Genomic DNA, 25,299 nt, shown 5'->3' on the forward strand with positions numbered 1-25,299 from the left:
CCTATATATATTTCCTCCTGTCCGTCGGTCGAATGACTGGGGTGGGCGGAGCCTAGGAGGGATCATGTGACCAGCTTTGCTGGGACTCTTTGCCATTTCCTGTTGGGGAAGAGAATATCCCACAAGTAAGGATGACGCCGTGGACCGGACACACCGTTGGAGAAAGTAATTTATCAGGTAAGCATAAATTCAGTTTTTTTCAGCGAAATTGGCTGTCTTTATTTTGTATCCCTCCCTCTCTAGTGATTCTTGCATGGAGTTCCACATCTTGGGTATTGCTATCCCATACGTCACTAGCTCATGGACTCTTGCCAATTACATGAAAGAAAACATAATTTATGTAAGAATTTACCTGATAAATTCATTTCTTTTATATTGGCAAGAGTCCATGAGGCCCGCCCTTTTTATGGTGGTTGTGATTTTTTTGTATAAAGCACAATTATTCCAATTCCTTTGTTTATGCTTTTTGCTCCTTTCTTTATCACCCCACTTCTTGGCTATTGTGGGTGTGGTGAGGGGTGTATTTATAGGCATTTTGACTTTTGGGAAACTTTGCCCCTCCTGGTAGGATTGTATATCCCATACGTCACTAGCTCATGGACTCTTGCCAATATGAAAGAAATTAATTTATCAGGTGAATTCTTACATAAATTATGTTTTTTTATTAAGAACGAGTGAATTGTGTGCTACAATTTCACATGGCTTTTATACCACAACAAGTAATGTATGTTTAGCACGTGTCTGTGGTGTGTTACAGTGAAGTTTATACAAAGTTTTTATTTTCCTATTTTCTCTTAGATATCAAACAACACCACTGTTACTCACAGCCATTTCTGGAACATTAGATACCCTAACATTTCTTCTGTCACTTGGGGCTAACTGGAAAGCAGTCGACAGTGCAGAAAACAATATTATTCATTTAGCTACTCTGTATTTTCACACAAGCATCTTGAAATATATTATTGATTTGCAAATCCCAGAGCTAAATGTATGGCAGCATCTTGTTGGTAAGTGAGTGGTTTTGTCTTAAAAGCTTTTGTGCTCTATGACATGCCTGAACATTGTTTTATAACTATGAAAGATTGATTTAATAAGATGGGAAAAATAAATCTACCAGCTAACCAACTGTGTTAACCTGTTCTGCTACTTTAACTTGTTCACTGGAAGCATGGTTCTGAGCTTTTTTGTACTAATCACCTGGCAGCCGGAGGGACACAGGACTATTTGTTTAAAAACTGGGATTATTCTTTTTCAAAACAATGGTGTTATATCCCTCTGATTTTCTGTGGAGGAGACTGGGTTGCACGATTATATCATTTATTTTTATATATATATATACAGTGGGGGAAAAAAGTATTTAGTCAGCCACCAATTGTGCAAGTTCTCCCACTTAAGAAGATGAGAGAGGCCTGTAATTTTCATCATAGGTATACCTCAACTATGAGAGACAAAATGTGGAAACAAATCCAGACAATCACATTGTCTTATTTGGAAAGAATTTATTTGCAAATTATGGTGGAAAATAAGTATTTGGTCAACTTCAAACAAGCAATATTTCTGGCTCTCACAGACCTGTATCTTCTTCTTTAAGAGGCTCCTCTGTCCTCCACTCATTACCTGTATTAATGGCACCTGTTTGAACTTGTTATCAGTATAAAAGACACCTGTCCACAACCTCAAACAGTCACACTCCAAACTCCACTATGGTGAAGACCAAAGAGCTGTCGAAGGACACCAGAAACAAAATTGTAGACCTGCACCAGGCTGGGAAGACTGAATCTGCAATAGGCAAGCAGCTTGGTGTGAAGAAATCAACTGTGGGAGAAATGATTAGAAAATGGAAGACACACAAGACCACTGATAATCTCCTTTGATCTGGGGCTCCACGCAAGATCTCACCCCGTGGGGTCAAAATGATCACAAGAACAGTGATCAAACATCCCAGAACCACACGGGGGGACCTAGTGAATAACCTGCAGAGAGCTGGAGCAACGTAACAAAGGCTACAATCAGTAACACACTACGCTGCCAGGGACACAGATCCTGCAGTGCCAGACGTATCCACCTGCTTAAGCCAGTACATGTCTGGGCCCTTCTGAAGTATGCTAGAGAGCATTTGGATGATCCAGAAGTGGATTGGGAGAATATCATATGGTCAGATGAAACCAAAGTAGAACTGTTTGGTAGAAACACAACTTGTCGTGTTTGGAGGAGAGAGAACACCATACCTACTGTGAAGCATGGGGTGGCAACATCATGCTTTGGGGCTGTTTCTCTGCAAAGGGAACAGGACGACTGATCTATGTACATGAAAGAATGAATGGGGCCATGTATCGTGAGATTTTGAGTGCAAACCTCCTTCCATCAGCAAGGGCATTAAAGATGAAATGTGGCTGGTCTTTCAGCATGACAATGATCCCAAACACACCGCCCGGGCAACGAAGGAGTGGCTTCATAAGAAGCATTTCATGGTCCTGGAGTGGCCTAGCCAGTCTCCAGATCTCAACCCCATAGAAAACCTTTGGAGGGAGTTGAAAGTCTGTGTTGCCCAGCGACAGCCCCAAAACATCACTGCTTTAGAGGAGATCTGCATGCAGGAATGGGCCAACATACCAGCAACAGTGTGTGACAACCTTGTGAAGACTTACAGAAAACGTTTGACCTCTGTCATTGCCAACAAAGGATATATAACAAAGTATTGAGATGAACTTTTGATATTGACCAAATACTTATTTTCCACCATAATTTGCAAATAAATTCTTTCCAAATTAGACAATGTGATTGTCTGGATTTGTTTCCACATTTTGTCTCTCATAGTTGAGGTATACCTATGATGAAAATTACAGGCCTCTCTCATCTTCTTAAGTGGGGGAACTTGCACAATTGATGGCTGACTAAATACTTTTTTCCCCACTGTATATAAAGTTGCAGAGGTGAACGGCACTCACGAATAAGTCAGCTACCTGGTGCTCTCACTAGGGAGAAACAGACAGCAAAGCAGGTATGAATCCCACGGACGGGCTCCGTGTTGCAGCCAGGATCCAAATAAAGCAGGCACACAGGTTTTTTCAAAAACACTCCGGTTTATTGGCAGTATCGTTTACCAAACGTTTCGGCTCAACCACGAGCCTTTGTCAATGGTGTACAAAACCAAATGTGAAAACTTAGACAAAAACACATCTTAAATACCCACCCAGCCCATGTGATCAACCAATCAGAGTGTGTATCCGCGGCACACCCACTCACACAAATCTAAAAACCTTTTGCCGGGCTCAATGTAGGCGTGACATGACGTCATCACGTTACCTCCATCCTAGGTGAAACCATGGAGACAACGCATAAACATTGGTGTGGTGCGGGTGCGCAAACGGGTAAGACTCTGACAGGAAACAATTTAACAATTGATCAAAAAGTGATCCAAATACCCCTACATAAAAATATAATAATAACAAAGGTATCTATCTATATGCAACATAGAAACAAACCTTATATATAGCTTTTAAGGCAAATAACGCTACCGTGACCCAAAGTATAAATAACTATTAACACAGCCCTCTATACTCATGGTATCAAGGCATGTGGGGAGGTAGCAAGTGAGGGCGAAAACAATCTAAAGCCCCCTATATATTCGAATAGGTATATATTGCATCATGCCTGAGGAGTAGGTAGAACATAAGTCCAGGATGACTCCCAGTGGTTCACAACTCATTTGTGTTTATACCAACAGCCAAAGTCTATGTTAACATTCAGGCCTCGAGGGGCAACTGTGTCCAATGTGAAAATCCAACGGGATTCCATTCTTAGTAGTGCCAATCCTCTGTCACCACCACGTCTGTTGTATGGCACATGGTCAATCAACATCACTCGTAACGAGGAAACAGAATGTCCCGCAGTTGCAAAGTGTCGTGCAACCGGTTGTTCTGATCGTCCTTTTTCAATTGCCTGACGAATAGCTGTTTTGTGGTTGGCCAAACGTTCCTTGAATGCTGTCACAGTTTTGCCTATGTAAAATTTGGAACATGGGCAAATAATGGCATAAACCATATACTCCGATGTACAGGATAATCTATGCCTTATTTTGTACCTTTTATTGTTATGGGGGTGTTGAAAGGATGTCCCAGCAATAAGATTATTGCAAGTGACACAATTGCCACATTTGTAGCATCCTGGTTTCCCCCTTGTAAGCCATGTCTGTTTTTCGTAACAATGTGTAGGATCACTGAGTACTAGTAGATCTTTGAGGTTACTTGCTCGCTTGTATACCACCTGGGGTACCGGAGCATCCACAAAAGGTAGGCTAGTGTCCTTGGAGAGCATCATCCAATTTTCCTTAATCACATTGGATGATGCTCTCCAAGGACACTAGCCTACCTTTTGTGGATGCTCCGGTACTCCGGGTGGTATACAAGCGAGCAAGTAACCTCAGAGATCTACTAGTACTCAGTGATCCTACACATTGTTACGAAAAACAGACATGGCTTACAAGGGGGAAACCAGGATGCTACAAATGTGGCAATTGTGTCACTTGCAATAATCTTATTGCTGGGACATCCTTTCAACACCCTCATAACAATAAAAGGTACAAAATAAGGCATAGATTATCCTGTACATCGGAGTATGTGGTTTATGCCATTATTTGCCCATGTTCCAAATTTTACATAGGCAAAACTGTGACAGCATTCAAGGAACGTTTGGCCAACCACAAAACAGCTATTCGTCAGTCGATTGAAAAAGGACGATCAGAACAACCGGTTGCACGACACTTTGCAACTGCGGGACATTCTGTTTCCTCGTTACGAGTGATGTTGATTGACCATGTGCCATACAACAGACGTGGTGCTGACAGAGGATTGGCACTACTAAGAATGGAATCCCGTTGGATCTTCACATTGGACACAGTTGCCCCTCGAGGCCTGAATGTTAACATAGACTTTGGCTGTTGGTATAAGCACAAATGAGTTGTGAACCACTGGGAGTCATCCTGGACTTATGTTCTACCTACTCCTCAGGCATGATGCAATATATACCTATTCGAATATATAGGGGGCTTTAGATTGTTTTCGCCCTCACTTGCTACCTCCCCACATGCCTTGATACCATGAGTATAGAGGGCTGTGTTAATAGTTATTTATACTTTGGGTCACGGTAGCGTTATTTGCCTTATAAGCTATATATAAGGTTTGTTTCTATGTTGCATATAGATAGATACCTTTGTTATTATTATATTTTTATGTAGGGGTATTTGGATCACTTTTTGATCAATTGTTAAATTGTTTCCTGTCAGAGTCTTACCCGTTTGCGCACCCGCACCACACCAATGTTTATGCGTTGTCTCCATGGTTACGCATGCTTCCTTGGTTTCACCTAGGACGGCGGTAACGTGATGATGTCATGTCACGCCTACATTGAGCCCGGCAAAAGGTTTTTAGATTTGTGTGAGTGGGTGTGCCGCGGATACACACTCTGATTGGTTGATCACATGGGCTGGGTGGGTATTTAAGGTGTGTTTTTGTCTAAGTGTTCACATTTGGTTTTGTACACCATTGACAAAGGCTCGTGGTTGAGCCGAAACGTTTGGTAAACGATACTGCCAATAAACTGGAGTGTTTTTGAAAAAACCTGTGTGCCTGCTTTATTTGGATCCTGGCTGAAACACGGAGCCCGTCTGTGGGATTCATACCTGCTTTACTATATATATATATATATATATATATATATATATATATATATATATATATATATATACCCATATACATAGTACTGTTCAATAGTTTTAGGCAGGTGTGAAAAAATGCTGTAAAGTAAGAATACTTTCAAAAATAGAAATGTTAATAGTTTATTTTTATCAATTAACAACAGAAGGACAATCTAAATCAAATTAATATTTGGTGTGACCTCCAATTGGCTTAACCGTGCAGGACAGGGAATTTTAGAAAAAAAACTTGTCCAAAATACCAGGGAATTTTAAGCATTTTTGCTGTCACTCAATTGTAAAAGCTTCTCTGGAATCACCTTTGTTCAAAAATAGTATACATGCATGGCTTTGCCATTGTTTTTCAATAATTAGAAGGGGCCCGATCCGATATGCAGCGTCGCCCGCAAAAGCCGGCGACGCCAAATTTTGCGCTGGTTTGGTATCGCATATACAGCGTAGCATACAACTTACGCGCGTATATTTCTGCCTTCGCCCGTATTTTTTTTACCCATAGACTGACATACAAAACACGCGCAGTTTGGTATCCAATATACAGCGTAAGGACTTACGCGCGCAGATTTCAGAAAATCTAATCCATTCTCATCTCGCTACAAATTGCAGGCGCAGGAACCCTTGCACTGACTAAAAAAGCAACGTAACTCCCTGGAAGCCTTAACAAACACAGCATACTGACCATGTTGCTGCCTGAAGACTGGTGGTGGAGGTGGCTGCATGGCTGTGACTGGTGGTGGAGGTGGCTGCATGCCTGTTTCTAGTGGTGGTGGTGGAGGTGGCGGCATGCCTGTTTGCAGCCTGGTGACAGGAGGTTCTGTGGAGGAGTCAAATGATGAGAGGGATTAGTACAGTCATATATATGTCCATGTGGGCATACAATATACATTGATACATGCTAGGGACAATACTCATTCTCATGTCAAACTGTATAACATGCATGTGCACAATGTGATTTGTGATATGAGGGATTTTAATCTGCACAGTATACAGGTATGTGTTTCATACAATAGTTATGTGTATATTTCAGTGATGGAAAAAATGTTCTTTAAGTGACACTATGGTCACACAATTTACTTTAGCCTGATGTAGGCACAGAACCTGCTTTCTGAGCTAAAAGTATTGTGATGGCTATAGTGTCCATTTACTGAAAACTCAACATGTGGCTTGTGGCCTGTGTTACTCTGAGACATGTTAGTATTGCACTATTCTACCTCATATCATGAATTGCATTGTGTTAAGTAGCATTAATGTGAAATATAATTGTAGATGTTTTTGTTAGTAGGCCAAATAACATGCTCCTCATTGTGTACATTAATGTGTGACATTAAAGGATGTTATATCTCAAATACATATAATACTGGTGTGTGGGATGTTACTCACCAGCATGAGGTGCTGTGGTTGCAGCCCCTGAGTCACAAGCCCCTGGAAGTCCACGGACTGCTGTGATACTCAGGGACCTGCGTATCATCTCCTGCCAGGTGTTGTATTCGGTTTCCAGGGGTGGACCACCGCCTGTTCCCCTCTGGTGCATGGCTTCCTGCCCCATCTTCTCTTTCACCCGCCTCTTGCAATTGTTCCACCTTTTTTTAAGTCCCTCGACAGTCCTCCTCTGCGGGGCCACACTGTTTACAGCATCCTCTACCGCCAACCATGCTGCCTTACGCCTTTGGGCAACGCCTTTGCCCTTCTCCTGGCCAAAGAGGGCACTGTGGTTGTCCATGATGACCTAGACTAGCGCATCATTCTCATCGAATGAGAAGTTTGGGCATCTCACGCGCTCCTCCTCTGTGGCCACCTGGCTTCCTCCCTGGGATGTCCCTGGTGTGGGCTCCTCCCTATCCTCTCCCTCCTCCCCCCTTCTGTCCCCATGTGCACCCTCTGTCCCTCTTCTAAGTGTGCCTGTTCTCTGGGCATCTCCCCTCCCATCATCCCTTCTAACTCTCCCCACTCCACTTACTCCCTGACGGGGACCCCGCTGCTCCTCCTGTCCGCTACAATACTCCTCTCCCTGCAACTCCGCTCCCCTCCTCCCCTCCGCCCTACCTCTCCCTACCATCCTCACACTACACACACACTCACACTCACTCCCAGTTAAATCACACACAATCACAACCAAACACTCAGCCTATCACACTGTAAAATTTAAATAAAATGTGTGAGGTGTTTTGTATTTTGTATATTTATGTATGCAATATGTGTGCAATATGTAAAAATAAGTGTAAGTAAATGTACAAGCTTACCCAAACAAAAATCCGACTTAACTAACTATTATGCTGCGCCTCTCTCACTACTCTTACTAATCCTAAACTCACTGTAGTGTGCTGTAGCTCAACGAACCATCCAAACACACTGAAGAAAATGGTGGCTGCGCATGGGTTTATATATGGCTTTAGAATAGCGTAATTATGTTGCGCATTTTAGATGGAGTCGCGGGTAATTTTTACGAGTCTTAGCCTAATTTGCATAAAACTACACTTTATTGAAACTTTACGTGAACAAAATACTGGCGTAAGTACTTGCGATGACTTGCGAACAACGGCAGTTTGTCCTACTTATGCCACTTTAGCATCTGACGGCGCCGTATATTGGATATGTGGGAGGTGAAATTACGGGCGGCGCGGGTTCCCTTGCTTGCGCCGAAAACTACGCCGTATATCGGATCGCACCCAAGGTTGCTAACTGCAGCTCCGCACAACACTTTTGGAATTCCTGGCAGTAAAGAGGTTAATTAGTTGGTTGGTAAGGGTAATTGTAAGATACTGTAGGTATTACCCTCCCACCTGACACCTCCCTGATCCCTACCTGATCTCTCCCAAACAGTTCTCCTCCCACCACCCACACTCCTCACAACCATCTTAGGTACTGGCAGACAGTCTGCCAGTATAAAGTTTTTAGGGCTTTTTAATTTTTTTTATTATATATTTCCTGTAGTATAGGATCCCCCCTTACCCTCCTACATCCATGATCCCTCCCAAACGGCTCTCTAACCCTCCCTCTCCTATTAGTCTTCACCATCTAAGGCACTGGCAGCTGTCTGCCAGTACCAAGTTTATACAATTTCATTTTTTTTTATTAATTACATTTTTTTTTCTGTAGTGTACCTGCCCCCCTTCCCCTGTCCAATCGATCATTGTGTAGGGCTTCCTCCCCCCCTGCAGTGATGGGCCACCCACCCTCTTCCCTCCCACAACACCAGCATAAGCCGATGTCCCTGTCTGCATCGGCGATCTGCCTTCATAGGGCAAAAGATGAATGATTACTTCTTCCTTACCATATGAAGGCAGATGCTTTCTGCCTCTGGCTGCAGTTTTGACTTCAGAGGAGGTGACAGCTGGGACCGTAGCATGAGGGAGAAAGTTTGACATAGGTACTACATCAACAGGGAATTCTAGGCAAAGTACCCTGTGATGTAATACCTAAGTTACTTAGGCTTAAGGGGTTAAAAACAGCATCAATTCTTCTAGGTACACTTGCACACATTTCCAAACATCTTGGAGAACTAACCACGGTTCTCTGTAGATTTAGGCAGCCTCAGTTGCTTCTGTCTCTTAATGTAATCCAAGACAGACTCGATGTTGAGATCGATGCTTCTGTGAGGGCCATACCATAACTTCCAGGACTCCTTGTTCTTCTTTATGCTTAAGATAGTTCTTAAAGGACCAGTAAACAGTACATTTGCATATTCAACAAATGCATGATAAAAAGACAATGCAATAGCACTTAGGGGCAGATTTACTAAGCCTAAGTGCTCTTAAGACCACTGCTCCTTAACTCGTCCGCCACCTCTGAGGCAGCGGACAGCAATCATCCCAATCAGATGCGATCGGGATGATTAACACCCCCTGGCCACAAATCTGCAGGGGGCGGCATTGCACAAGCATTTCACAAGGAATGCTTGTGCAGTGATAAATGCCGGCAGCGTATACTGTCTGCATTTATCAATGTGAGGCGGACATGATCCGCTATAGTGGATCATGTCCGGCCCACATTGATAAATCGGCCCCTTAGTCTGAACTTCAAATGAGTAGTAGATTTTTTCCTGACAATTTTAAAAGTTATGTCTATTTCCACTCCCCCCTGTACCATGTGACAGCCATCAGCCAAGCACAAATGCATATGCATTTATTCTGTTAATTCTTGCACATGCTAAGTAGAAGCTGGGGACTCAAAAAGTTTAAATATAAAAAGACTGTGCATATTTTGTTAATGGAAGTAAATTCTCTATCTGAATAATGAAAGTATAAGAGTTGTTATGACTTTGGATGTAATGTACCACTCTTCAACCCTTCGGCGAACAAACTGCCTACAGCCAAATATTTCACATTTTGGCTCTTTAGGCCAGAGCACCTGCTTCCATTTTTCTGCACCCCAGTTCCTGTGTTTTCATGCATAGTTGAGTCACTTGCCTTGTTTCCACATTGGAGGTATGGCTTTTTGACTGCAAATCTTCCATGAATACCACTTCTGACCAGACTGCTTTGGACAGTAGATGGGTGTACCAGGGTCTCACTGGTTTCTGCCCACTGTTGGACATCTTCCGATTGCAAAGGAAAGTAAGCTTGATATGCCTTTCATCTGCACTGTTTTTTTTATTTTTTTTTAAAGTATATTCAAAGGTAGATATCCATGAAGAAAATAAGCACTTTTTTGGGGAAAGGAACAAGGTCCCAGAGCTAACCAAAAAAAGATCTAACTCAAGAAGAAAAAGATCTCATTCAAATTTTTAATGCACCTATTACAGAAGAGGAAATTGAAGGGGCAATTAAAATGTCTTTGGTAAATAAAGCTCCTACTCCGGACCAGATTCTAATAGAATTCTATAAGATTCTAAATGATATTATCTCACCAATACTAAAATCAAAGTAAATATTATGTACAAGGCAATTTGAACTCCGTATTTTACATCCCCTACAATTACGCTAAGATAAAGATCCAGATGATCTAAGTTCTTATAGACCATTATCTCTCTTAAAGGGACAGTATACACTCATTTTCATATAACTGCATGTAATAGAAACTACTATAAAGAATAAGATGCACATATACTGATATAAAAATCCAGTATAAAACTGTTTAAAAACTTACTTAGAAGCTTTCAGTTTAGCTCTGTTGAAAAGGCAGTTGGAAAGCCCACTGCAAGTGGGAAATAAGACACTCCCCCCTCCCCCTTCTTTTGCATATGAAAAGACCCTTTACACAAAAAGGAGCAAACTGGAGCAGGTAGCTGACGGTATTCTCATAAAAATTTTGGGGCTTGGTTAGGAGTCTGAAAATTAGAGCAATGTTATTTAAAAATAAGCAAAACTATACATTTAATAAAAAAAAAAAACTTTATGGGCAATATAAATAATCAACAAAACATTTATGCAAAGAAAAAATGAGTGTATAATGTCCCTTTAAATAATGAATTTAAATTATTATTATCTTTTATCTGTATAGCACCACAAAATTCTGTAGCGCTAGGGGCAGAGTTAGGGGAATACAATGACAAGGATTTGTTATAAGATACAAAAACATAACAGACTAAACAAATCTACTACAGTAGAAACCCTACCTATAGGACCCTGCTCTGGAGAGCTTACCGTCAACAGGTTTTTGGGTGCAGAGAAATAAGGTTTGAGGAAGCTTGTCACATGGATTGTAGTTGCAGCAATTCAGGAATTATTTTGGTTAGGATGAAAAACAGAGGAGAGATTGTAAGCCTCTCTGAATAGGTGTGTTTTCAAGGAGTGTCTGAAACTATACAAGGTTGGAGACAGTCTGATGGAGAGGAGTAGAGACTTCCAGAGGACAGGAGCAGCATGTAAGAAGTCTTGGAGGCAGTAGAGGGGTGTGGAGATGTAGATGTAGAGTGAAGAGATGTAGGTTAGAGGTTGATATGCAACGTGCATATTACAAGTTGAAAGTAAATGGTAGCGCTCGAGCGCAAATAAAATTGTGCTCAAAGTATTAGTTCGCCTGAAGACCTAGCATAAAGTGTTAGGGTTAAAAAAAAAAAAGGTTTGCACAAAACACATCACAAACCCATTAAAATAAACTATTACACACACACACACACATATATATATATATATATATATATATATATATATATATATACTGTATATATATATATATATATATATATATATATATATATATATATATATACACATACACCTTCTTTTAAAATAAAATAAAAATATTAACATAAATGTTTTTAAGGGTTAAAAGGGATATGGTATATGACAAAGTATTTGACTGGGAAGGGCTATTTTATTTATACACACATATATTTATCTGTCTAAATATCAGCTAGATTACAAGTCATGCGCGCTATAGGGAAATTAACGAATGCAACAAAAGTTGCGTTATTTAACCCTCTGTAGCGCTGCCATTACAAGTTTTTAAACAGCCGGCTTGTGCGTGCGATATGGTTGCGATGAGCTCCATACCGCACACAATCCAAGCGCTGTTTTGACGTGCTTGTGCACGCTTTTCCCATAGACATCAATGGGGAGAGCGGGTGAGAAAAAAGCCTAACACCTGCGATTGCGGAATGAAAAGCTCCGTAACGCAGCCCCTTTGATGTCTATGGGAAAAAAAAGATATGTTTAAACCTAACACCCTAACATAAACCTCATGTCTAAACACCCCTAATCTGCTGCCCCAGACATTGCCAGCACCTACTAAACTTATTAACCCCTAATCTGCCGCTCCCGATATAGCCGCCACAATACTAAAGTTATTAACCCCTATTCCCCTACACCTCAACATCGCCCACACTATAATAAATCTATTAACGCCTATTCAGCCGCTTCCCAACATCGCCGCCAGTATAATAAAGTTATTAACCCCTTAACCTCTGGCCTCCCAAATCACTACCACTAAAGAAAACTATTAACCCCTAAACCACCAGCCCCCCACATCGCAACAACCTAAATTAAACTATTAACCCTAATGTAACCCTAACCCTAAACCCCCCTAACTTTAACATAATTAAAGGGACAGTCTAGGCCAAAATAAACTTTCATGATTCAGATAGAGCATGTAATTTTAAACAATTTTCCAATTTACTTTTTTCACCAATTTTGCTTTGTTCTCTTGGTATTCTTAGTTGAAAGCTTAACCTAGGAGGTTCATATGCTAATTTCTTAGACCTTGAAGCCCACCTCTTTCAGATTGCATTTTAACAGTTTTTCACCACTAGAGGATGTTAGTTCACGTATTTCATATAGATAACACTGTGCTCGTGCACGTTAAGTTATCTGGGAGCAGGCACTGATTGGCTAGACTGCAAGTCTGTCAAAAGAACTGAAAAAAGGGGCAGTTTGCAGAGGCTTAGATACAAGATAATCACAGAGGTTAAAAGTATATTATTATAACTGTGTTGGTTATGCAAAACTGGGAAATGGGTAATAAAGGGATTATCTATCTTTTAAAACAATAACAATTCTGGTGTAGACTTTAAAATAGAGCTAAATTAAAATTACAATTATTAACTAAATAATACATATTTAAAACTAAATACATACTTACCTGTGAAATAAAACCTAAGCTAGCTACAATATAACTAATAACGAGTTTTGCGTTATGAGGGGTGAGGTATTAACTTGCACGTTATTCTCACCGCTCACTTACCTACAGCGCTGGTATTACAGGTTTTTCTAAACCCTGCGTTATAAGGCAAGAAGTGAGCGTAGAGCAAAATTGTGCTCCATACCGCATTCCAATACCAGCGCTGAGCTGGTTGTACGTGCTCGTGCACGATTTCCCCATAGACATCAATGGGGAGAGCCGGCTGTGAAAAAGTCTAACACCTGCCAAAAAGCAGCGTAAAGCTCAGTAACGCAGCCCCATTGATTCCTATGGGGAAACAAATTTTATGTTTACACCAAACACCCTAACATGAACCCCGAGTCTAAACACCCCTAATCTTACACTTATTAACCCCTAATCTGCCGCCCCCCATATCGCCGACACCTACATTATATTTATTAACCCCTAATCTGCCGCTCCGGATATCGCCGACACCGACATTATACTTATTAACCCCTAATCTGCTGCCCGCAACCTCACCAACACCTACATTATATTTATTAACCCCTAATCTCCCGCCCCCAATGTCGCCGCTACCTACCTACACTTATTAACCCCTAATCTGCCGCACCCAATGTCGCCGCCTCTATAATAAACATATTAACCCCTAAACCGCTGCACTCCCGCATCGCAAACACTAGTTAAATATTATTAACCCCTAATCTGCTGTCCCTAACATCGCCGCCACCTACCTACATTTATTAACCCCTATTCTGCCGCCCCCAACGTCGCCGCCACTATATTAAATTTATTAACCCCTAAATCTAAGTCTAACCCTAACACCCCCTAACTTAAATATAATTAAATATAAATAAAATTTACTATCATTACCTAAATTATTCCTATTTTAAACTAAATACTTACCTATAATAAAAAAATAAAAATAAACCCTAAGCTAGCTACAATATAACTAATAGTTACATTCTATCTAGCTTAGGGTTTATTTGTATTTTACAGGCAAGTTTGTATTTATTTTAACTAGGTAGAATAGCTACTAAATAGTTATTAACTATTTAATAACTACCTAGCTAAAATAAATACTAATTGACCTGTAAAATAAAACTTAACCTGTTTTACACTAACTCCTAACCTAACCCTACAATTAAATAAATTCCCTAAATTAAATACAATTAACTAAATTCAATACAATTAGCTAAATTACAAAAACAAACAATCAAACAAATCAAAATAAAAAAAAAACACCCAAAATAAAAAAAAACTAGCCTAAACTAAACTACCAATAGCCCTTAAAGGGGCCTTTTGCAGGGCATTGCCCCAAAGAAATCAGCTCTTTTACATGTAAAAAAACAAAACAAAAAAAACCCCAACAGTAAAACCCACCACCCACACAACCAACCCCCCAAATAAAACCCTAACTAAAAAAACCTAAGCTCCCCATTGCCCTGGAAAGGGCATTTGGATGGGCATTTCCCTTAAAAGGGCATTTAGCTCTATTGCAGCCAAAACCCCTAATATAAAAATAAAACCCACCCAATACACCCTTAAAAAATCCTAACTTTAACCCCCGAAAATCCACTTACAGTTTTGAAGAGCTGACATCCATCCTCAACGAAGCCAAGAGAAAACTTCATCCAAGCAGCAAGATGTCCTCAACGAAGCCGGCAGAAGTGGTCCTCCAGACGGGCAGAAGTCTTCACCATCTTCAAGACATCTGGCGCAGAGCATCCTCTTCAATCAACGTCTTCTTCTGGAATGAAGGTTCCTTTAAATGACATCATCCAAGATGGCGTCCCTTAGATTCTGATTGGCTGATAAAATTCTATCAGCCAATCGGAATTAAGGTTGAAAAAATCCTATTGGCTGATGCAATCAGCCAATAGGATTGAACTTCAATCCTATTGGCTGATCCAATCAGCCATTAGGATTGAGCATGCATTTTATTGGCTGTTCCAATCAGCCAAAAGAATGCAAGCTCAATCCTATTGGCTGATTGCATCAGTCAATAGGATTTTCTCAACCTTAATTCCGATTGGCTGATAGAATTCTACCAGCCAATTGGAATCTAAGGGACGCCATCTTGGATGACGTCATTTAAAGGAACCTTTATTCCAGAAGAAGCCATCGATCGAAGAGGATGCTCCATGCCGGATGTCTTTAAGATGGAGCCGCTCCGCGTCGGAAGGATGAAGATAGAAGATGCCGTCTGGGTGAAGACTTCTGCCCGTCTGGAGGACCACTTCTGCCGGCTTCATTGAGGACATCTTGCCGCTTGGATGAAGACTTCTCCCGGCTTTGTTGAGGATGGATGTCGGCTCTTAAAAACTGTAAGTGGATCTTCGGGGGGTTAGTGTTAGGATTTTTTAATGGTGTATTGGGTGGGTTTTATTTTTAGATTAGAGGTTTGGGCTGCGATAGAGCTAAATGCCCTTTTAAGGGCAATGCCCATCCAAATGCACTTTTCAGGGCAATGGGGAGTTTAGGTTTTTTAGTTGGGGTTTTATTTGGGGGTTGGTTGTGTGGGTGGTGGGTTTTACTGTTGGGGGTTTGTTGTTTTTTTTTTTTTACAGGTAAAAGAGCTGATTTCTTTAGGGCAATGCCCCGCAAAAGGCACTTTTAAGGGCTATTGGTAGTTAAGTTTAGGCTAGTTTTTATTTTATTTTGGGTGGGCTTTTTTTTATTTTGATAGGGCTATTAGATTAGGTGTAATTAGTTTAAAGATCTTGTAATTTGTTTTTTATTTTCTGTAATTTATTGTTTTGTTTCTTTGTAATTTAGCTAATTGTATTGAATTTAGTTAATTGTATTTAATTTAGGGAATTTATTTAATTGTAGGGTTAGGTTAGGTGTTAGTGTAACTTAGGTTAGGTTTTATTTTACAGGTCAATTTGTATTTATTTTAGCTAGATAGTTATTAAATAGTTAATAACTATTTAGTAACTATTCTACCTAGTTAAAATAAATACAAACTTGCCTGTAAAATAAAAATAAACACTAAGCTAGATACAATGTAACTATTAGTTATTTGTAGCTAGCTTAGGGTTTCTTTTACAGGTAAGTATTTAGTTTTAAATAGGAATTATTTAGGTAATGATAGTAATTTTTATTTATATTTATTTTAATTATAGTTAAGTTAGAGGGTGTTAGGGTAAGACTTAGATTTAGGGGTTAATACATTTAGTATAGTGACGGCGATGTTGGGGGCGACAGATTAGGGGTTAATAAATGGAGGTAGGTGGCGGCGATGTTAGGGGCAGCAGATTAGGGGTTAATAATATTTAACTAGTGTTTGCGATGCGGGAGTGCAGCGGTTTAGGGGTTAATATGTTTTTTCTAGTGGCGGTGATGTCGGGAGCATTCGATTAGGGGTTAATAAATTTATTTTAGTGTTTGCGATGCGGGAGGGCCTCAGTTTAGGGGATAATAGGTGGTTTATGGGTTTTAGTGTACTTTTTAGCACTTTAGTTATGAGTTTTATGCTACAGCGTTGTAGTGAAAAACTCATAACTACCGACTTTAACCCCTTAAGGACCAGCGACGTACCCTGTATGTCACTGGCCTTTTTTTGGGACTTAATTGTTTTATAGCACGGTCTTGCCACCAGCTTTGAGACTGCTCTATTCCACAAAGCCTGCTGGAGGGAGGGCATTAATTGCATGTTCTTGCTAGACTTGTGCTATTATGTCCTGAAAAAAACCATAACAACCAGTGACATACAGGGTACATTATGGTCATTAAGGGGTTAAAATGCGGTACGAATCTTGACGGGATAGGGTGTACCGCTCACTTTTTGGCCTCACAGGACAAGCTTGTAATACCGGCGCAATGGAAGTCCCATTGAAAATAGACTATACGCAAATTGTGTAAGTTGATTTGCGGTAAGGCCAAAAAAGTGTGCAGTGCCCCTAAATCTTCAAGACTCGTAATACCAGCGGTAGTAAAAAAGCAGCGTTATGAGGCTTAATGCTGCTTTTTTACTCATAGCGCAAGACTTGTAATCTAGCCGATAGGTTTTATTTTTATTTGACAGGTAAGTTTGTATTTATTTTAACTAGGTAGACTAGTTAGTTTATTTATTTATTTTAACTACCTAGTTAAAATAAATACAAACTTACCTGCGAAATAAATCCTAAGCTGCCTTACACTAACACCTACCATTACAAAAAACCCCACTAACATTACAAAAAATAAAAAAAAACTACTATTACAACAAATAACAAATGAAATAATCTAAAATAATAAAAAATATTCAATTCTAATACCCTTTAAAAAAAAAAAAAAAACTACCCCAAAATAAAAAAAACTAATCTATAATAAACTACCAAGGGCCCTTAAAAGGGCCTTTTGTAGGGCATTGCCCCGCAGTTAAAAGCTCTTTTGCTACAAAACAAACACCCCCTAACATTATTACAACCCCCCAAACCCACAAAATAAAAATAAAGTAAAACCTAATCTACCCATTGCCCTGAAAAGGGCATTTGTATGGGCAATGCCCAAGCCCTAATCTAAAATTAAAAACCCACCCCAAAACTAAAAAAATACATTATACAAAATAACAAACAAATTATCAAAAATAATAAAAACTATTCCTATTCTAAAATTCTAAAATTCCATTTAAAAAAAAAAAACACCCAAAAATAAAAAAACTAATCTAGAATAAACTATGAATAGCCCTTAAAAGGGCCTTTTGTAGGGCATTGCCCTAAGTTAAACAGCTCTTTTACCTGAAAAAAATACAAAGACCCACTAACATTACAAACCCCCACCCCCCAAACCCACAAAATAAAAATATCTAAAAAACCTAAGCTACCCATTGCCCTGAAAAGGGCATTTCTATGGGCATTGTCCTTTAAAGGGCATTAAGCTTGTTTATGAATAGCCCAAACCCTAAACTAAAAAAAAATCCCACACAAAAACCCTTAAATAAAACCTATCACTAATCCCCGAAGATCCACTTACAGTTTTTGAAGTCCTGCTTGATTGATCTTCATCCAGGCGGCGAGAAGTCTTCATCCAAGCAGCCTCTTCTATCTTCATCTTGGCGGCGAAGTCCTCATCCAGGTGGCGAGAAGTCTTCATCCAGGCGGGATCTTCTATCTTCATCCCAGCGTCACGGAGCGGGTCCATCCTGAAGATATCCGGCGCAGAGCATTTTCTTCATACGGTCGCCGCCCTATACTGAATCTTCAATGCAAGGTACGTGATTCAAAATGGTGTCCCTTGCATTCCTATTGGCTGATTTGATTTTGGAAATTTAAATCAGCCAATAGGATGAGAGCTACTGAAATTCTATTGACTGTTCAAAACAGCCAATAGGATGAGAACTTCTGAAATTCTATTGTCTGTTCAAATCAGCTAATAGAATTTCAGTAGCTCTCATCCTATTGGCTGATTTGAACAGCCAATAGAATTTCAGTAGCTCTCATCCTTTAAGCTGATTTGAATTTCCAAAATCAAATCAGCCAATAGGAATGCAAGGGACGCCATTTTGAATAGCGTATCTTGCATTGAAGTTTCAGTATACGACGGTGACCGTATGAAGAGGATGCTCTGCCCGCCAGATGTATTTAGGATGGACCTGCTCCGCGCCGCCGGGATGAAGATAGAAGATGCCGCCTGGATGAAGACTTCTCGCCCCCTGGATGAGGACTTCGCCGCCTGGATGAAGATAGAAGAGGCCGTCTGGATGAAGATAGAAGAGGCCGTCTGGATGAAGACTAATCGCCGCCTGGATGAGGACTTCGTTGCCTGGATGAGGATCGTTCAAGCGGGACTTCAAAAACTGTAAGTGGATCTTCGGGGGTTTTTTAAGGTTTTTTTCGTGTTTTTTTGTTTTTTTTGTTTAGGGTTTGGGCTATTCGTAAACAAGCTAAATGCCCTTTTCAGGGCAATGGGTAGCTTACTTTTTTGTTAGAGTTAGGTTTTTTATTTTGGGGGGTTGGTTGGGTGGTGGGTTTTAATTTGGGGGGGTCTTTGTATTTTTTTCAGGTAAAAGAGCTGTTTAACTTAGGGCAATGCCCTACAAAAGGCCCTTTTAAGGCCTATTGGTAGTTTATTGTAGGCTAGGGTTTTTTATTTGGGGGGGGGGCTTTTTTATTTTGATAGGGCTATTAGATTAGGTGTAATTCTTTTTTATTTTTGATAATATCGTTTGTTATTTTTTGTAATTTAATATTTTTTATTTTTTGTAATTAAATCGTTTGTAATTTTTATAATAGTGTTAGGATTTTTTTAATGTGTATTTTAGTTTTCTTTAATAGGTAGTTAGTTTAATTTTAGATTAATAGTTATATTAGTTTAATTGTTAGTTTAAACTTAGTTTTTTTAATTTGACAGGTAAGTTTTAATTTAAGATAGCGAAATTGTAATTTTAATATAAAGCTAGGGGGCGTTTGGTTTCGGGGTTATTAGTTTAAATTAGTTTATTGCGATGTGGGGGGCTTTCGGTTTAGGGGTTAATAGGTTTATTTAGTATATTTCATTGTGGGGGGCTTTCGGTTTAGGGGTTAATATGTTTATAATACTAGCGGCGGAATTAGGGGTTAATAATTTTAGTTTAGTGGGGGCGATGTGGGCATGGTGGTTTAGGGGTTAATAACTTTAGTATAGTGGCGGCAATGTCGGGGAGCGGCAGAATAGGGGTTAATAAATTTTATTAGTGACAGCGGTCTCGGGAGTGGCAGATTAGGGGTTAATACATTTATTATAGTGTTTGCGATGCGGGAGGGCCTCGGTTTATGGGTGTTTAGTGCACTTTGTAACACTTTAGTTATGAGTTTTATGTAACAGTTTTGTAGCGTTAAACTCATAACTACTGCTTTTAGATTGCGGAATGGATCTTGTTGGACTAGGCTGGAACGAAAGCTTTTTAGCCTCACCGTAAAACTTGTAATACCAGCGCTATGGAAGTCCCCTGAAAAAACTTAATTTTTATGAGTGCCGGACTGATATTGCGTTACAGGCTAAAAGGCTTGCGGTACAGCTATACTGACAAGACTTGTAATGGCTGCAGTGCTGCTTTAACGCTGAAATCACCATTTTTTCAGCATTAAAACACGAACGCAAAACTTGTAATCTAGGTGTGTGTGTGTGTATATATATATATATATATATATATACAGGGAGTGCAGAATTATTAGGCAAGTTGTATTTTTGAGGATTAATTTTATTATTGAACAACAACCATGTTCTCAATGAACCCAAAAAACTCATTAATATCAAAGCTGAATAGTTTTGGAAGTAGTTTTTAGTTTGTTTTTAGTTATAGCTATTTTAGGGGGATATCTGTGTGTGCAGGTGACTATTACTGTGCATAATTATTAGGCAACTTAACAAAAAACAAATATATACCCATTTCAATTATTTATTTTTACCAGTGAAACCAATATAACATCTCAACATTCAAAAATATACATTTCTGACATTCAAAAACAAAACAAAAACAAATCAGTGACCAATATAGCCACCTTTCTTTGCAAGGACACTCAAAAGCCTGCCATCCATGGATTCTGTCAGTGTTTTGATCTGTTCACCATCAACATTGCGTGCTGCAGCAACCACAGCCTCCCAGACACTGTTCAGAGAGGTGTACTGTTTTCCCTCCTTGTAAATCTCACATTTGATGATGGACCACAGGTTCTCAATGGGGTTCAGATCAGGTGAAAAAGGAGGCCATGTCATTAGATTTTCTTCTTTTATACCCTTTCTTGCCAGCCACGCTGTGGAGTACTTGGACGCGTGTGATGGAGCATTGTCCTGCATGAAAATCATGTTTTTCTTGAAGGATGCAGACTTCTTCCTGTACCACTGCTTGAAGAAGGTGTCTTCCAGAAACTGGCTGTAGGACTGGGAGTTGAGCTTGACTCCATCCTCAACCCGAAAAGGCCCCACAAGCTCATCTTTGATGATACCAGCCCAAACCAGTACTCCACCTCCACCTTGCTGGCGTCTGAGTCGGACTGGAGCTCTCTGCCCTTTACCAATCCAGCCACAGGCCCATCCATCTGGCCCATCAAGACTCACTCTCATTTCATCAGTCCATAAAACCTTAGAAAAATCAGTCTTGAGATATTTCTTGGCCCAGTCTTGACTTTTCAGCTTGTTTGTCTTGTTCAGTGGTTGTCGTCTTTCAGCCTTTCTTACCTTGGCCATGTCTCTGAGTATTGCACACCTTGTGCTTTTGGGCACTCCAGTGATATTGCAGCTCTGAAATATGGCCAAACTGGTGGCAAGTGGCATCTTGTCAGCTGCACGCTTGACTTTTCTCAGTTCATGGGCAGTTATTTTGCGCCTTGGTTTTTCCACACGCTTCTTGCGACCCTGTTGACTATTTTGAATGAAACGCTTGATTGTTCGATGATCACGCTTCAGAAGCTTTGCAATTTTAAGAGTGCTGCATCCCTCTGCAAGATATCTCACTATTTTTGACTTTTCTGAGCCTGTCAAGTCCTTCTTTTGACCCATTTTGCCAAAGGAAAGGAAGTTGCCTAATAATTATGCACACCTGATATAGGGTGTTGATGTCATTAGACCACACCCCTTCTCATTACAGTGATGCACATCACCTAATATGCTTAATTGGTAGTAGGCTTTCGAGCCTATACAGCTTGGAGTAAGACAACATGCATAAAGAGGATGATGTGGTCAAAATACTCATTTGCCTAATAATTCTGCAATCCCTGTATATATATATATATATATATATATATATATATATATATATATATATATATATATATATATATAAAGAAGAAGTCCTGACTGACTCACTGACTCATCAATGCCTAGCTCAAACCGTTTAACCTAGGAACGTGAAATTTGGAAGGTACGTTGTTTTTATGACGTAGGCACCCACTAAGGAAGGATTTTTGGAAATTACGTCCCTAAAGGGGTGAACATTTTTATGAGGATACCTATATTTCAAAAACCAATGATATTACAGGCGGGAAAATTGGTATTTAGATTCTCCTTGAAAAATAAAGAAACAAGTGTTTTACCATTTCCCCAAAATTCACTTAATGGGGGTCAAAAGAGGGGGGGCTGATTTATGAGGATACCTATATCTCAAAAACCAAAGATGTTACTATTGGGAAAATTGGTATTTACATTCTCCTTGAAAAATAAAGAAACACGTGTTTTACCATTTCCCCAAAATCTACTTAAGGGGGGGTCAAAAGAGGGGGGCGGCTTTATGAGGATACCTATATCTCAAAAAACAAAGATGTTACAGACGTGAAAATTGGTATTTAGATTCTCCTTGAAAAATAAGGAAACACGTGTTTTACCATTTCCCCAAAATCTACTTAAGGGGGGGTCAAAAGGGGGGACTTATTTATGAGGATACTTATATCTCAAAAAACAAAGATGTTATAGACATGAAAATTGGTATTTAGATTACAAGAAACACAGAAAATTAATGAAAACTCAAGAAGTTCATGTCAGCGAGTGTGCAACCCGAACGGGCACACACGTGAGGGCACACGACGTCGTGAGTTTTCGCTATTTTTTACAAATCACAAAGTCCATGCGAACGAAGCCGAGGGCAACAGCTAGTGTATATATATATATATATAGTGTGTATGTATATATATATATATATATATATATACATATATATCTATATATATATATATATGCATGTGTGTATGTATGTATATACATGTCTATTTATGTGTTTATACTGTATGTGTAAATATGTATTTACATGTATACATACATACAAATATAAACACATGTATACACATGCGTATCAGTGTTCACCACAGAACATTTTGACATTATAAAGTAGTGGGAGTAATGTAATACTTTCTAATATTATAACATTTTCTGCTATCCAAAGCACCAATTAATTTCATAATTTAGCATAAATGTATCTAATGATAATTTGAGCAATAAATATTAAACATTTTTAATATTAGCTAATTTTAGCTTTTTTGGTCTAACATTTTTCAGCAGCATGGTGTGCACATTTACACTTTTGAGTCCTTTCCAGTTAAATACTTGAAACATGAAATATAATTTTAATTTTAATATTTTTATATGTTTTAATGTGTTTTGAATAGAATTACATAACATTCCAACAGTTCTTCACTTAGAAGATTTTTTTTTATTTATTTATTTATATATTTCTCTATAAATATGTATATACAGGGAGTGCAGAATTATTAGGCAAGTTGTATTTTTGAGGATTAATTTTATTATTGAACAACAACCATGTTCTCAATGAACCCAAAAAACTCATTAATATCAAAGCTGAATAGTTTTGGAAGTAGTTTTTAGTTTGTTTTTAGTTATAGCTATTTTAGGGGGATATCTGTGTGTGCAGGTGACTATTACTGTGCATAATTATTAGGCAACTTAAAAAAACCAAATATATACCCATTTCAATTATTTATTTTTACCAGTGAAACCAATATAACATCTCAACATTCACAAATATACATTTCTGACATTCAAAAACAAAACAAAAACAAATCAGTGACCAATATAGCCACCTTTCTTTGCAAGGACACTCAAAAGCCTGCCATCCATGGATTCTGTCAGTGTTTTGATCTGTTCACCATCAACATTGCATGCAGCAGCAACCACAGCCTCCCAGACACTGTTCAGAGAGGTGTACTGTTTTCCCTCCTTGTAAATCTCACATTTGATGATGGACCACAGGTTCTCAATGGGGTTCAGATCAGGTGAACAAGGAGGCCATGTCATTAGATTTTCTTCTTTTATACCCTTTCTTGCCAGCCACGCTGTGGAGTACTTGGACGCGTGTGATGGAGCATTGTCCTGCATGAAAATCATGTTTTTCTTGAAGGATGCAGACTTCTTCCTGTACCACTGCTTGAAGAAGGTGTCTTCCAGAAACTGTCAGTAGGACTGGGAGTTGAGCTTGACTCCATCCTCAACCCGAAAAGGCCCCACAAGCTCATCTTTGATGATACCAGCCCAAACCAGTACTCCACCTCCACCTTGCTGGCGTCTGAGTCGAAATGGAGCTCTCTGCCCTTTACCAATCCAGCCACGGGCCCATCCATCTGGCCCATCAAGACTCACTCTCATTTCATCAGTCCATAAAACCTTAGAAAAATCAGTCTTGAGATATTTCTTGGCCCAGTCTTGACGTTTCAGCTTGTGTGTCTTGTTCAGTGGTGGTCGTCTTTCAGCCTTTCTTACCTTGGCCATGTCTCTGAGTATTGCACACCTTGTGCTTTTGGGCACTCCAGTGATGTTGCAGCTCTGAAATATGGCCAAACTGGTGGCAAGTGGCATCTTGGCAGCTGCACGCTTGACTTTTCTCAGTTCATGGGCAGTTATTTTGCGCTTTGGTTTTTCCACACGCTTCTTGCGACCCTGTTGACTATTTTGAATGAAACGCTTGATTGTTCGATGATCACGCTTCAGAAGCTTTGCAATTTTAAGAGTGCTGCATCCCTCTGCAAGATGTCTCACTATTTTTGACTTTTCTGAGCCTGTCAAGTCCTTCTTTTGACCCATTTTGCCAAAGGAAAGGAAGTTGCCTAATAATTATGCACACCTGATATAGGGTGTTGATGTCATTAGACCACACCCCTTCTCATTACAGAGATGCACATCACCTAATATGCTTAATTGGTAGTAGGCTTTCAAGCCTATACAGCTTGGAGTAAGACAACATGCATAAAGAGGACAATGTGGTCAAAATACTCATTTGCCTAATAATTCTGCACTCCCTGTATATCTATAACAGTATATATTCATAAAGATATATATTTCCTTCTTAATACAAGGAGAGTCCACGGCTTCATTCCTTACTGTTGGGAAATACTGAACCTGACCACCAGGAGGAGGCAAAGACGCCCCAGCCAAAGGCTTAAATATCTCTCCCACTTCCCCCAACCCCCAGTCATTCTTTGCCTTTCGTCACAGGAGGATGGCAGAGAAGTGTCAGAAGATTTGGGAGTTGTTCCTCAGGAGGGATATATGGAATTGGAGTTTTAAGTAGTCTTGTCAGCCTCTCAGTGGGAGCATTGACGAAAGTTAGAGTCTGGAGATGCGGGGAGAGTCTTTCTGTGAACCCA

At 39.7% G+C, this 25,299-nt stretch overlaps 1 protein-coding gene across 1 annotated transcript in view; it reads left to right on the forward strand.

The window, feature by feature from the left end:
- Nucleotides 1-25,299, forward strand: part of ANKAR (ankyrin and armadillo repeat containing) — a 510,409-nt gene that overhangs the window by 86,231 nt on the left and 398,879 nt on the right. Inside the window, exon 8 of the mRNA XM_053698605.1 lies at nt 799-1,007. Coding sequence (XP_053554580.1) covers nt 799-1,007 — 209 coding nt within the window. The remainder of the gene's footprint in view (nt 1-798; nt 1,008-25,299) is intronic.

This window comes from Bombina bombina, chromosome 1, assembly GCF_027579735.1.
Source record: "Bombina bombina isolate aBomBom1 chromosome 1, aBomBom1.pri, whole genome shotgun sequence".
In the NCBI taxonomy this organism is placed as follows: Eukaryota; Metazoa; Chordata; class Amphibia; order Anura; family Bombinatoridae; genus Bombina; species Bombina bombina.